At 46.0% G+C, this 15663-nt stretch overlaps 1 protein-coding gene across 2 annotated transcripts in view; it reads right to left on the bottom strand.

The window, feature by feature from the left end:
* The window catches only part of PRKX (protein kinase X-linked), a 76323-nt gene that overhangs the window by 22539 nt on the left and 38121 nt on the right, over nt 1–15663 (bottom strand). For both annotated transcript variants that reach the window (XM_021681953.1, XM_021682657.1), the window contains exon 3: nt 8595–8858. In XM_021681953.1, coding sequence (XP_021537628.1) covers nt 8595–8858 — 264 coding nt within the window. The remainder of the gene's footprint in view (nt 1–8594; nt 8859–15663) is intronic.

The raw sequence follows: 15663 nt of genomic DNA, 5'->3' as shown, positions 1-15663 counted from the left end.
TGATGATGATGGTGAAGGTGATGATGGTGGTGAAGGTGGTGATGAGGATGGTGATGATGATGATGGTGAAGGTGATAGTGGTGGTGGTGGTGATGAGGATGGTGATGATGATGATGGTGAAGGTGGTGATGGTGGTGATGATGGGGATACTGATGATGGAGATAATAAAGTCAGAAGCACCTTATGTCTACTCAATGCTTATGATGTGCCAGGAACTGTTCTAAGGATGTACTTTCCAATTAGCAGACCCACCCATTCTTAGCAACAATCCTAGAGTAAGAACAACTCTCACTTCTCAGACGAGCAAAGCAAGGCATGCAGAGGCAATAACACACCCAAGCTGACCAGCCTAATAGTATCACGGTCCAACAGCGGCAAGTATCCCCACATCTCCCCTCTTCACTCCTCATCCCCGCTCTGTGATGCACCCAGTAACAGAGGCTGATGGTAACAGAAAGAAATGTGACCTGGAAGTCACAAGGTACCATCACTTGGCAGTTGTGGGAATATGGGCAAGTCATCTCCCGCTCAGGAAGGTATGGTGACATGGATCCGGCTCCACCTATTACTCTATCTTCGGGCTCTACCATATGACAACACGAGGTACCTCAATATGTGGCCTTTTCCGTCTGGCTTCTTTCACTCGGGATAATTGCTTTCAAGGTTCACTGATGGGGTTTTGTTACTTTTCGTGGCTGAATGACAATCCATGGTATGAATATACCTTCTGGTCGGTTTTAACCAGTTCACACAGCAGACGGTCTAGTTTGGGGGGGATCAGCAAACTGCATCTGGAAATGGCCAGATGGTGAATATACTGAATAGGTAACATATTTTCATTGCGCAGAAACTAAATCGGTATTAAAAGGTATGCACTGGGATGCCTGGGTGGCTTGGTCGGTTGGGCATCTGCCTTCGGCTCAGGTCATGATCCCAGGGTCCTGGGATCGAGTCCCCCATCAGGCTCTGTGCTCAGCGGGGAGCCTGCTTCTCCCTCTGCCTGCCATTCCCCCTGCTTGTGTGCTCTCTAACAAATAAATAAAATCTTAAATAAATAAATAAAAATAAAAGGTATGCACTGCTGTCCATAATAGCCAAACTATGGCAAGATGTCCATCAACAGATGAATGGATAAAGAAGATGTGATATATACACACACAATGGAGTATTACTCAGCCATCAGAAAGAATGAAATCTTGCCATTTGCAACAACGTGGATGGAACTAGAGGGTATTATGCTAAGCGAAAAACATCAATCTGAGAAAGAAAAATACCATGATTTCACTTGTATGTAGAATTTAAGAAGCAAAACAGATGAACATAGGGGAAGGGAAGGAAAAATAAGATGAAATCAGAGAGGGAGACAAACCATAAGAAATTCTTAACTCTAGGACACAAACTGAGGGTTGCTGGAGTGGAGGTGGGTGGGGGATAGGGTAATGGGGTGATGGACATTTGGAGGACACATGATGTGATGAGGACCAGGTGTTATATGCAATGGATGAATCACTAAATTCTACCTCTGAAACTAATAATCACTATATGTTAACTAAATTGAATTTAAATTAAAAACTTTTAAAAATGGTATGCATTGTCAAGTGTCACTCTCTTGCTCTATTTACTCCCAAGCCCCTCACTTACTTTACAAATAAAGTTTTATTGGCACACAGCCACATGCACCTATTGTCTCTGACCATCTGGTCTCTGTCAGACACAGACCTCTCCTCCTGTAGCATGAGAGCAGCTGTAGACAAGACGTAAACAAACTATGTGAGTGTGTTCTAATAAAACTTTATTTAGAAAACACAAGTGGTGGGCCAGATCCCATGGGCTGTTGTTTGCTGAGCCCTGGTGTAGAGGAAAGAATTAGAGAGAGAGATGGATTTCAAAGCCTGGTTCTCATCTAACCCTCAATCTTTTATAGCTTTGGTTTTCGTTTCCATCAATCAAAGGCCCTCGCCAGTTTCACGACTTAACTTGGCTTGGTTCTCTGGCTAGCTGCCTAACAAAGGGATTAAAACATTTTGACCCACATCTTGGGCCGGAACATTTCCACTACAGGGTCGCGCACCAAGGTCAGCTGTGTGCGGTACTGCAAGGACTTGCTTCTGTGAATAAATGCAGTGGGTAGGTGAGAGTTTCAGGGTAAGCAAAGAGGTACAAGAATAAGTCATAAAAACTAAGTAAAAACCCATGGTCTTAAATATCAACTAGTAAAGTTTGGACTCAGCGTTTGCTTTTCTCTTTAAAATAAAAATGCGTTCTTTAATTCTGTCCCCCAAGAATTCTTAGAAGCAATGAAACCCCCACAGCAAACGGCACCCCTTGAGGGGTCTTTAAATACTATTTCCCACCAACAGTGTCCAGAGTTCCTTAAAGAACTGGCTGACTCCAGGGTAGAGAGGAGACACGTAGGGCTCCTCTAGTCAATGAAAGCAAGGACGTTCTCAAAGCCAATGGGATACTGACAAAAAGGTAGAGGTGGCAGCTTGAAGGGGCTCCTACAAAGATGGGACTGTTGTTGCTTTAATTGAGGCAAAATTCAATGGAACATAAAATCTGCCATTTTATTATATTTTTTAACTTTATTTTTTTAGTAATCTCTACATCCAACGTGGGGCTCGAACTCACAATCCCTGAGATCAAGAGTTGCGCTCTTCCAACTGAGCCAGCCAGGCACCCCCAAATTTGCCATTTTAAAGCAAGCCATTTTGTGGCATTTGGTACATTCAGAATGTTGTGCGACCACCACCTGTCTAGATCAAAAACATTTTCATCTGCTCAAAAGGAGAGTCTGAGCCCATTATGTGGTCACTCCCTATTAAGAGGAGGGCAATTCAAGCACAGAGGGAAAAAAAAAAAAGGACTGCTTTGAATTAAAAACACATGAGATCATGTGTTTTCTGAGTGGTAGCAGTAAAAAAATGCAATGGCCCCATTTGAGGTCACTAAGGGCCCAGGTCATGATTCTGGAAACCCTTAAATGAACTGAATGAATGATGGACTGCCCGCCTGCTCTCATGAAGGATGGTATTTGAAGGTCACCCGATAGCTGATGAGGGAAAGGGGCTCTTTATAGAAGAACTCCACCTGAGAAATGCAGAAAGACTGACCAAGAGAGAGCATCAGCATTTTGTCATTTCTCACAGAATGGGGGAGCAAGCAGCGCCCCTGGTGGGCCCTAAGCCCACAGGTTACACGGTGACGGTGACAGAGTGGACAGTGGGAAGGGAGGCCAGGCAGGGAACACCTGGACCCATGTATGCAAGGACAAGCACCTGCTGTATGCTTCTTGCTACCAGGCAAAAGCAACAATAACAAAAAATCCAGCACCATGTTTCTCAAAAGCCAAAAAGAAAGGAAGGAACAGAAGTGAGGATCCAATGAGCCTGAATTTAATCTAGTTCAAAGATCTAACCACCAGCTCACAAGAAACAAAGGGGACAGAGGAACAAGGCAAAGGACACCATGAAGAAGAAACCCACCCAATCTAGATCACGGGGCTTCCGATGGGGCTTAACCCGGGTTATTTCACAAATAAATGGTATCAGTTGGGGGAGAGGGGGAGGTGAAATGGGAAATTTATGGATTTAATGGAGCTAAGAGACAAAACAGCCAAATGCAATGTAGAAACCTTGGTCAGATCCTGTTTACCGGGAAGAAAAAGACATTTCTGAGATGTGGGGGAAATCTGAATATTGACTGGGAGTTAGATGCTCCTAAGGAATTTTTTCTTTTATTCTCTAAGATGTGATCATGGCACTGATGCTATTCTTTTTAAGTCATTATCCATTACAGAGAGCACGGTGAGCACTTGTTTTAAAATAATATAAGGAATGAAAACGTGGGAGAGGTAAAAAGTCAAATAAGGTGGCAAGGCTTTGATGCCTACTGAATCTGTGTGATGGGCACACAGGATTTAAGGTTAACTACTCTCTCTGCTTTTGTGGATGTTTGAGATCGTTAAGTAACAATCGTCAAAGATTAGGTACAATGTTATTTATCCCTAGCCAAGAGGCCGGGCATGAAAATCCAAAGGATAGCGCTCAATGTCACATCTAAATTTTAAAAACTACTACAGAATAACCCTAAATTAAATGTATCGGCACTTTTGTTTTAATCATTTTAGAGAATGAAAAATAATCCTAGTGTGTCCCTTATTCTGTTAGGAAGCCTACCTGCATAACAGCAAGTGTGTATGCCGAAGACTTTTGTACAAAAAAAGAACTATCACTATAATTAAACAAGAGTTCTGTAAGATTATGGTACAAGAGGAAAAATCCATCCATTATTGAGAACCTAGGGAAAGCCTGAGACTCAGAGTTACCATGAACAAATGAGAATACAATTGGTAGAGGGAAGAATATCGAATTATATTTAACCATGTTGTATCCCGTGCTGTAAAAAAAAAAAAAAAAAAAGGAGAAACATGCTTTTCTCAATTACGTGTTCAAAAATATTATTGGAGATGAAGCTCTGTTTGGTTCCACGTCTTTTGTAGTGATCCCTGGGGACGTTTCTTTCCATGTTTATGTAAAAGTACTGTCACTTGTCGGAATCCTGAACGGGAAGGGAGGCCATGCCTATGCGCCCACAAGCATCACGTCTCCAGGGCTGGGTCAGAAGGGAGAGACCTCATCAAGCAAACCGAGAAAAACACACAGAAAGAAGCGAGAAAAATGTTTTTGCAATCGACAAAGTCCATGACTAAAAGCAATATATCCAAAAATAAAATAAAATGAAAATTTCCTTTAAAAAGCAATATATCAAGATGGTAATGAAGCCTTATCTTCCAAATTCAACGTCTTTTTTTTCCCCCCAAGATTTTATTTATTTGAGAGAGAGAGAGAGAGAGAGAGAGAGAAAGCACAGGCAGGGGGAGAGGCAGAGGGAGAAGCAGGCTCCCCGCTGAGGAGGGAGCCTGATGCAGGACTCAATTCTAGGACCCCGGGATCATGACCTAAGCCAAAGGCAGATGTTTCACCGACTGAGCCACCCAGGCACCCCAAAGTTCAACATCTTAAGTAAATTAATTGTTTGATGTTATGTACAAAGCCACCATCATGCATTTACTCTTAAGTGCACATACCGGATTTACTGCTCGCCAAACTTATCATCAAGCTAATTTTTGAAATATTTTACATCTGGTGGGTTTGAATCAGACTTCCAAATAAAATGACTATTAAAAAAAAAGAGACATATATGTACCATATACCACGTGCTGCCAATAGGGGGCACCCTCAACGTTATAAACCAATTATCCTGTGTTAAGAAGGTCTTTGTTCATAAGGTTATGGAAAAGCACTTCATTTTTATGTGCTTTCCTCTTAGAAAGGTAATAGATGAAATCCTATAGGGGAAAATCAGATTGAATTTAACTGCATCACAAAGTGTTCCCAGGATGGCCGCTTTCTTAAAAACCGTCAGAGATGAGTCATTTAATGTAAAACTGCTCCCCCGCACAATCAAGTTTCTCATAAATGCAGCTGTTTCCATAACACGAAGAAATATAATTATCACCTTAGCCAACCCCACGTCATCAGTGTATTTTTTCCTGAGTTTTTATTTTTAAGGAATCTCTACACCCAGTGTGGGGCTTGAACTGACAAGCCTGAGACCAAGACCCACGCTGAGATCAAGAGTCAGATGCTTAACCCACTGAGTCACCCAGGAACCCCTCAAAGTTTTATTTTTATTTAAATAATCTCTACACCCAGTGTGGGGCTCGAACTCACAACCCCGAGATCAAGAATCCCAAGCTCCACAGACTGAGCCAGCCTGGTGTCCCTAACAGTGTGTTTTCTAGATTGGCCTGTCCAGTATGGGGCCACCAGCCCCATGTACTTCAGGAGCACTTAAAATGTACTAAGGAATTAAGATCTTAATCTTTTAATTTAAAATTAAATTTAAAAAGCAATACTTGATGCAGTTACTGAGGAAGTTCCCGGTTTTTGGAGAGCCTGGGCATGTGAATCTTATTTTTCCAACTGTAAATGTTTTGGACGTTAAATAAAGATCAAGTATTTCTGATGAAAATACAGTACCCTAATTGGGATGCACCACCCTGATAAAATGCACAAGGGATTTCAAAAACTTAGCAGCAGAAATTCATGTAAATCCTCTCAATTTCTGCACTGATTATACGTTGAAATACTTGTATTTGAGATATACCGAATTAAACAGGCTATCTTACTCAATTTCTACTTTCTTTTCTAAAGATTTTATTTTTAGGTAAGCTGTATGACCAACGTGGGACTCGAACTCACAACACCGTGATGAGTTGCACACTCTACCGACTGAGCCGGCCAGGCGCCCCAAAATTTTTACTTTTTTAAAACAAGGCTTCTTGAAGAATTTAAATCATACATGAGGTGTGTGTTTTATGTGTACTGGACAGCGCTGCTCTAGAGAGAAATTTTAGGAGCATAAATTACTAAATGTGTCCAGGGGAACAAAACATACACCTTGACCCTTCTCCATGGAATATTTTAGGACTGTAGGTGTGATGGTATCAGCAAAAGACAGCCCTGTCTCCCTCCATCTCTGGGTGTGTGACTCTCTTCCACGCTTAATTGTACCAAGCGACCAATGAGCCAACTGGGGAATATAGCAAAGAAAGCTCAATGTTTTAGTAGGGGGGATAAACACAGCAAAATAACCAGCTTTGCAAGTACATCAGCCTCACTGAAGTGGAATGTTGTACTTGTATACGTTACATATTCTTTTTTTTTTTTTTAAAGATTTTTTTTTTTAAAGATTTTATTTATTTGAGAGAGAGAATGAGAGAGAGAGAGAGAGAGAGAGAAAGAGCATGAGAAGGGGGAGGGTCAGAGGGAGAAGCAGACTCCCTGCCGAGCAGGGAGCCCGACGCGGGACTCGATCCAGGGACTCCAGGATCATGACCTGAGCCGAAGGCAGTGGCTTAACCAACTGAGCCACCCAGGCGCCCCGTTACATATTCTATAATTGCACACATTCGCTGTAAATGTTTTCCCAGCGGCATGGGGCAGTCTGGATCATTGGGCGAAGTACGCGAAGAAGACATTTTATGCCCAACTACGTTAAGGTTTCATTTTATGGGGCTATTCGTGATGAGATCAACGTCGGTGCAAATGATGCTGAAATGATGTTTGTTCCGGTGAGCCCAGTGTTAGAAATCGACGTTACAGAATTCAGCGGACATACAAATCTGTGGGCTTTCATTTACACAGAAAAACACTGAAACAGATAATCTGCTTGTTCAGCAAGAGGACTTTTTCGGTGTTTTGTTAGTCTTCAGAAACAAAAAGCAAGATAGGAAATTATTTTAAAGTGACCCCAAGATGACCTCATGCATAATCTCTTCTTGTCAAAGATGGTGAACTGATCATATCCACCTCTGCTCCCTCCCAAAAGGCAATGAGGAATGACAGGAAGGAGTTTTTAAAAAGTGCAAAGCATGGGGCACCTGGGTGGCTCAGTGGGTTAAGCGGCTGCCTTCGGCTCAGGTCATGATTTTAGGGTTCCAGGATCGAGCCCCACATCGGGCTCCCTGCTCAGCGGGCAGCCTGCTTCTCTCTCCACCTCTGCCCCTCCCCACCCAGCTCGTGCTGTCTCTCTCCCTCTCCCAAATGAATAAAATCTTAAAAAAAAAAAGAAAGCATAATACATGAGGTTTCAGAAGGGGCAAGCGGACAGCAGGATCAAAATTTTGGAAGCTGTCCCAGAAAAACAGAACAAGCCAACCCGAGTGTTGAAAGCGGTCTTCTGCTGAGAGTGGAAATGAGCTGGGGGGGGGGGGGGGCGTGGGGAGCTCCTTGACACACAGTATGCACAACTGTATACTTCTGATAAAAAGAATGAGTCATTTGAGATACAGCACTGCACACCTGCCGATGGCTAATATCAAACAGGCAAGACAGGCGCTGGCGAGGATGCAGAGAAAGGGGAACAGTCGTGCACTCTTGGTGGGAATGCAAGCCGGGGCAGCCCCTGTGGAGAAGAGCACGGAGGGTCCTCAGAAAGTTAAAAATGGAGCTACCCTACGACCCGGTAACTGCACATCTGGGTATTTATGTGAAGAAAACGAGAACAGTGCCTTAAAGACGTACTTGAACCGTCCTGCTCACTGCAGTATTATTTACAGCAGCACATGAACGGACAAAGGAAATGTGGTCTCCACGCACAATGGGCTACAATTCGCCCTTAAAAAGGACATCCCGGGGTGCCTGGGTGGCTCAGTCGTTAAGCATCTGCCTTTGGCTCAGGTCACAAGCCCAGGGTCCTGAGATCGAGCCCCGCATCGGGCTCCCTGCTCCGCGGGAAGCCTGCTTCTCCCTCTCCCACTCGCCCTGCTTGTGTTCCCTCTCTCGCTGTGTCTCTCTCTATCAAATAAATAAAATCTTTAAAAAAAAAAAAAGGACATCTCGCCACTGGCGACAACGTGGATGGACCCTGAGGCCACTATGCCGAGGAAGGTAAGCCGGGCACAGAACAAACACAATCACAGCACGCGGGGTCCCTTACATGTGGAATCCCAACACAACCGAACTCGCGGGAGCGGGGAGGAGCATGGCGGCTGCCGGACGCGGCCACGGGTGACCGCGGCCACTTACTTGTCCACCAGCTTCTTGGCGAAGCCGAAGTCGGTGAGCTTGATGTGACCCTCCCGGTCCAGCAGTATGTTTTCCGGCTTCAAGTCCCTGTAGACGATCTCCTTGGAGTGCAGGTACTCGATGGCGCAGACGATCTCCGCGGAGTAGAACAGCCCCGTGGTGCTGGAGAAGCGGCCCCGGTTACGCAGGTAGCTGAACAGCTCGCCGCCCGGCACGAACTCCATCAGCATGTAGAGGAAGCGCTCGTCGTGACACGTCCAGAACCTGCGGGAGGGCAGCGCGGGAGTGAGCGCGGCGCCGCGGGTCCCCGCCAACGAACGTCAGCGCCAGACACCTGCTGCGGTGTGGGGCACGGACGGACATGATGGATGTCGTCTACGTCGACGGGAGGATAGTCATGCCGAGGAATGGATGCTGCAATACGCAGGTGGGTGGGCAGGTGTGAAAATCTGCTAGAGATGGATGTTAAGATATGGCACCAATAAAACGTAGGGGGCGCCTGGGGGGCTCCGTCGGTGAAGCGTCTGCCTTCGGCTCAGGTCATGATCTCAGGGTCCTGGGATGGAGCCCTGTGCTGGGCTCCCTGCTCAGCGGGAAGCCTGCTTCTCCCTCTGCCCCATCCACCCAGCTCATGCTCTCTCTCTCTCTCAAATAAATAAAATCTTAAAAAAAAATCTTGGCCAACAGGCTGAATTGTGTCCGCCAAAGTTATACGTGGAAGCCCTAGCCCCCAGGACTTCAGAATGGGAACATATGAGGGAATAAGGTCTTTGAAGAGGAGGTTAAGGTATAATGAGGTCACTAGAGGGGGCTCTGATCCCATAGGACTGGGGTCCTTATAAGAAGAGGAGATGAGGACACAGACACACACAGACGACCACGTGAGGACATGGGCAGAACATGGGATCTACACACCAGGGAGGAAGGTCTCAGGAGGAACCAGCCCTCGGCCCCACCTGGATCTCAGACTCCCAGCCTCCAGGACTATGGGAAATAAATGCGTGTTGTTCAAGCCCTTCAGTCTGTGGGATTTGTTCTGACAGCCCAAGCAAATTCATGCACAGTGGACACATTTTCGGGGATCACACCTGGTTCGGCCAGCTGGCCCTGTAATTGAGACTGGAAACGTAACAGTAAATGAACGGACTGCCTCCCAAACACCTGCCAGGGTAAGGCGGCCATTAAAAATGTCCGAGAGAGTCAGAAGAGGCGCATCCTCCTTACAAAGGCATTCTATTACTGGAAGGAGAGGTGGGGGAGGGGGGATGACAGAAGACGCCAGGTCTGTCTGTTTCCGAGGAGAAGTTCTGACAAAAGGAAACAATAAAAAACACATTGTAGGGAGATCTGCGGTGATGGAGGAAGAATATTTTCTCGTAGAGGAGACGTGGGAAGAAGAGAAACGAGCTTTGGAACTATGCTCTGCATTTTTGAGAGGACGCAGCAAGTACACAAGTATGTGCATGATATAATCAGCAGTAAGAGACGTCCCCCAGTAAAAGCCACCCTGCCAGGATGGGGGTCGTACAGGATGATGTTAACCATGGCCATGCTATGGTGTTAATACCGCAAGGCTCCCGCTTGCATCTTCTGTGATCAGGACAACATGGTGCTTCCCTTCAGAGCTGTCTCCCCATGAGCTGCGTCCATCTGGGCTTCACCACAAATGCAATTATGCCCAGAGAACTGGCCATCCCTTCGGGAGGATGCTCAGGACACCTGCTCTACCAGAGGGTCTCACCTGCTGGGATGGGCCATTCCAATGAAATAAAGTAAAATGGGGGGAGACAGATTGCCACAACATGAAGACTAACTCGAAGGAAAATCACAAAGGGATAAGCACATGCAGTGGTCAGGACGGTATGAGTTAAGGCAAATAAAGGAAAACATGTGACGGAAGAGAGGAAAAAAATCCCAATCACAGAAATGAAAAACTCTGCCAGCACTTAAAAAAGAGTGTCTGGTTTGCTACTCATGGTGTTTCCAGGTATTAGCAAAACACGGGTCATGTGTACAAAAAGCTTTCACGAAATGCACGGGGGGAAACGTGTAGACCCTTTGCAATAAGGGTGCCATTCCGAACGACACGTACCCACAAACGGGCTTTGCACAAATGCTGTCCTGTCTCCGAGCTGCTACCAGCGATGTGACCACGGGGACTTGCCGGAGGTCCCTGTTTTCAGTTACTGAAGGCTATGCATCTGTGTCCTGCTTCCCCTTCCCGCTTCTTGCAGCTCAGAAGGCTCAAGTTTTGCGGTATGGAGGCACGAACGGATACAGGAAGCAGGAACGGTGTTCTGGGGCTTTGGGCCGCTATTGTCACTTCCTGGAGAAGTCTTTTACAGTTACACAGACCACCCCAACCAGCCACATTCTTTCTATCATTAATTTAAAGCCCAGAGGAGTGTTTCCTTTCGGCCACATGCTCTACTTCTTGATCAGTATGGTAAGAACATCCCTTCCCATGATGTTTCAATATAACTGCTCCGTATTTCAAATGTATACGGTGGCCACACTCTGCTTTCATGGGGGAGCTTGGAATCCAACAACGACTTCACCATTCCGATGGGGAAATATGGTCTAGGATCAACACCGGAGTGGGGAACTTGTAGAATGAACCTCTCTGTAGGCTGGTGACATTCCAGATTTCTCCAGAACAAGATGAGTGCCTAATTTAGCTAGAACTCACCAGAAAACGCCTGGTGTTCCAGAATTTGGGGGCAGCACGGAGCTCTTGAATCAACCCCAAATGGACAAAACTATCCAACTCATAGCACTACCATTTTCCACAGTTTTGCTGAATTTCATTGAAAAGGTAGGAAAATATGCAGAATCCTGTCTCCCTACCACTCAAATGCCTAAGTACGTGCATGCACACACACACACACACGTGCACAGTCATCAATGGTATGCACCCATTCTTTGGCTATATTCTATAGCCACTCCTATTGATCCACAGCCAGGATGATAATCTACACAGATTCCCTCTCAGCTCTTGAGAACAATGCATCCACCATGTTGCAATGCAACCTAGTTTCACCCTTCAAAGGCAGGGGAGATAATTCACAATGGGGGAGATTACAACGGGGCCAAGCCAAGCGAGTCAGCCTGTAAGGAATGAAAGAGAACTCTGGGGATTAATCAACCAAGTGGAATGTGTCAACCCCCAAGACAGTAAGGGTGGAGACCAGGAGATTCGGGCAGAAGGAATGAGTCAACGAACTCAGAGTCTGTCACCCGGGTTCCAGGTGAGTTGAATTTCATCCACGGGTAGGTTTATATATATAAAAATTGGCACTTAGTGTCTACCATTCTGCTCCCAATTCCAACATGCGTTGTTGTTCTTTTCCCCACACCACCAAGCAGTTCTGTGACTCCAGCTGGGTGTCCTACCATTCAACTCAATTCTGACACTGGCTACAACAGGAGATCGCACACGGTAAGGGTGCAGCCCTACAACACTCCCCCAACACACACACTTCTGATGCCAGTCACAGGTCCAGGTCCCGTGCTTCTGGTAGAGAGCCACTATAAGGTCAGAAGTTCCAAACTCTCCTCCTTGGGCTCCATTAATCTGCCAGAGGGACTCACAGAGCTCAGGGAAACACGTTACTCACTGGATCACTGGTTTATCATAAAGAGACAAAACTCAGGAACAGCCAGATGGCAGAGACGCACAGGACCAGGTGTGGGGAAGCTTCCGTGTCTTCTCCAAGTGAGCCACTCTCCCCAAATCTCCCCAAGCTCACCACCCTGGAAGCTCCCCAACCGGGTCCTTCTGTGATTTCATGGAAGCTCTTCATGAAGGCAAGGTTGATTAAATCACTGGCCATTAGGGATTAACTCAGCCTCCAGCCCCTCTGGCCTCCTGGCAGATCTGGGGTGGGACCGAGAATTCCAACCTTCCAATTACAGGATTGGTTCCCCAGGCAACCAGGCCCTGCCCTAGGGTGTTTTCCAAAGTCACCTCATTCACATAACAAAAGCCACCTTTGTCACTCTTATCACTGAGGAAATTCCAAGGATTTTAAGAGCTCAGTGCCAAGGACAAAGACCGAACATCTATTTCTGCTTAAAAATCACAATATCACAGTGACAAATGTCACACACAAATGACTGAGTGGGGAGAACTAGGCCGATATACATTTGTAGCACATTTGTTGCACAAATCTCTCAATAAAATCCAACAGAGCGTCAACAACAACCTAAAAAAGGACACTATATATATTAAGTGGGCTATCAATCCTACCTAACAACATCACACTCAGGTGCCATTGGTCACTAGCACCCTTGAGAGGTAACGGCTTTCAAATAAAGGTACTCCATGAGGACTCAAAAACCGAGACTATGAAAAAAAATTCGTGAGGGCCCAGGTTTCCCTGTCTGTCTTCAAGTCAAATAAATATCCTATGGAAAAAAATTCCACAGACACATCTTTCCTTCTAATTTACATGAATAAGACTTCTCTTATACGGAGAGAATGTGTAATGTGTTGGGCATTATTAATAAGCACCAAAATATTCAAGGAGATGCTGACGTTACTATTACAAAAACATTTATAAGCAGTAAGTCATCGCTTGGGGCTTGTGGGCGGAGAGGACGGGTCTGGATGGCCATAAATGAATTAAAATCTGAGTTTAGAAAATGAGAAACAGGACTAATGGCATCAGCCAATGCACTGGTTAATTCATTCCCATTCCTTGCAGGACTCCGCCCCTTGCATGGAGTCTATAAATAACAAAATGCAAGGGCAAAAGGATGTAAGTGGGTTTGCCACCAGTGGTAGGAGAAAAAGAGGCATTTCTGGATCTAAAGTTCAGTATGTATTAGGAGTCTTGCTCAAGCACCATGGGTCAACAACTCATGAAACACAATCTATCCACATCCATACTCAACTTGCTCTTTGCTTCATTTACTGGGTAAATTCTTTTTTAAGATTTTATTTATCCGAGAGAGAGAGAGAGACATCACGAGTGGTGGGGGGCAGGTACAGGGAGAAGCAGACTGCCCGTTGAGAATCCTGGGATTATGACCTGAGCCGAAAGCAGACACTTAACCGACTGAGCCACCCAGGTGCCCTTACTGGGTAAATTTTGACCAAGGACCCAGTGTATACCAGGCAACAAGCTGGGTACACAACAATGGAAAGGGCAGTTCTTTTGCTGATGGTCTTGAGCCTTGCGGGCTAGCTGGGGAACTGAGCATAAATAGGAAACACAGGATGGCAGCAGGGAGTCAAGAGCAGGTGGAAGGCGAGACCCACAGGCAGGATGCACCTCTGGTCAAAAGAGGCTGAAGGTGGGACATCCAAGAAGGCTGGAAACCGAGACACCAAAGAGCTTGCATTCTATTGTATGCACACAGGAAACCTCCCCCTCCCATGGGATTTGACAGCAAAGAATGGCGCAGGCCAGTGTTCACATCAGAAGGAAGCCCTAGCCTGTATCTGGAGTGGACGCTCAGAAGAAAGCAAGGGATGTGGGTGAGCCGCAGTAGCTTCTCTGAAGATGCCACTGAACTGGACAGATCTTGACGGATCTGGTGATGTGGTTTAGAACAGGAAAGGGCAGGACCCTGGGCTGGAGTGTGCACAGAGGCAAAGAAAAGCAGATCAAAAATGGCACCCGGGGGGCTGGAAGGGCCATTTGGGGAATTCGAAAGAAGAGCTGATTGGGGATAGGAGGCCAGGAGGAAGGTCAAGAATTCATGTTTGGACAGAAGGACTCTGAACTGTCTGGGAGGTATCTGAGCAGGACGGACCAGGAGCAAGTGGGACTGGTGGAGGAGAGCAGGATTTCTGGAGCACATGCAGACCCGCACACACACCTGTCCCAACAGCAACATCCCAAATGTGTCCTCCAAAACCCCCCATGAGGGATCCCCATGCAGGCAAGACAGAAATAGAGGGAAGGGTATGTATAATATACTGCAATGATGCCCAAACCCTGTGTGCGTGTGTTTGTGTGTTCATGCACACTTTTAAGGACACACAGATCCATATCAGACTGTCTATGGGATGACCTGGTGATGAGGGAGAGTGAGAAGAAGATAGGAAAGCCCTGAATGAGACAACCTGAAGAAAAGAAAAACCAAAAAGAGAAAATCTAAAGTCCCTCCACGAATAGGAGGGAGATATAATTCAAGACTGAAAATGCACTCAAGCAGTTAAAGCAGGGACTCGAACAGACACTCGTACACTGCATGTTCCTAGCAGCATTATTTATGAGAACCAGAATGTGGAAGCAATCCAAGTGTCCGTGGATGGATGGATGGATGGATGGATGGATGGATAGATGGGTGGATGGATGGATGATGGATGGATGGATGGATGGAGGAACTGATGGATGGGTGGATGGGTGGGTGGATGGATGGACGGATGGATAAAGAGCATGTGGACCATGCACAGAATGGAATAAGACTCAGCCTTGAAAAGGATGTTCTGCACCTGCTACAATATGGATGGACCCTGAAGACATGGTGCTGAGTGACATGAGCCAGACACAGAAGGACAAATCCTGACTGATTTCACGTACATGGGGTCCCTAGAGGAGTCACGTCCATAGAGACAGAGAGTAGATGATGGGGCCAGGGGCTGAGGGACAGGGACGGGGAGTTACTGCTTCATGGGGACAGAGCTTCAGTTTGGAAAGATGGAAAGTTCTGGAGATGATGGTGGGGATGGTTGCACAATAGCGTGAATGTGCCCAATGCCACTGAGCTGTGCACTTAAAAATAGGTAAAATGGCCAACTGCATGTTTAGGTGCATTTTACTGCAATGAGAAAATTAACATTTTTAAATGTATTCAAGTTGTGAACCTACGAAGAGCAAACAAATGGGCTGTAGTTTTCAGTGACAAGGAACACACAGGACCTTCCAACTCTGGGCCCCACCTGCCCCTGACCTCAGCTCAGAGCAGTGCTTTCTGCCACTAACACTGACCGCTTTCTGTTTGCAAAGTCTGTGGCAGGGCTCCTAACCGAAGGTATGAATTGACTCAAAAATCAAGCCTCATTCATTTAAAGAGTCTGTCATAATTTCTCTTGATGCTGCAGTGAAGGGCTTCTGCC

This window comes from Neomonachus schauinslandi, chromosome X, assembly GCF_002201575.2.
Source record: "Neomonachus schauinslandi chromosome X, ASM220157v2, whole genome shotgun sequence".
Classification (NCBI taxonomy): domain Eukaryota; kingdom Metazoa; phylum Chordata; class Mammalia; order Carnivora; family Phocidae; genus Neomonachus; species Neomonachus schauinslandi.
This window is presented reverse-complemented; position numbering and strand designations above follow the sequence as displayed.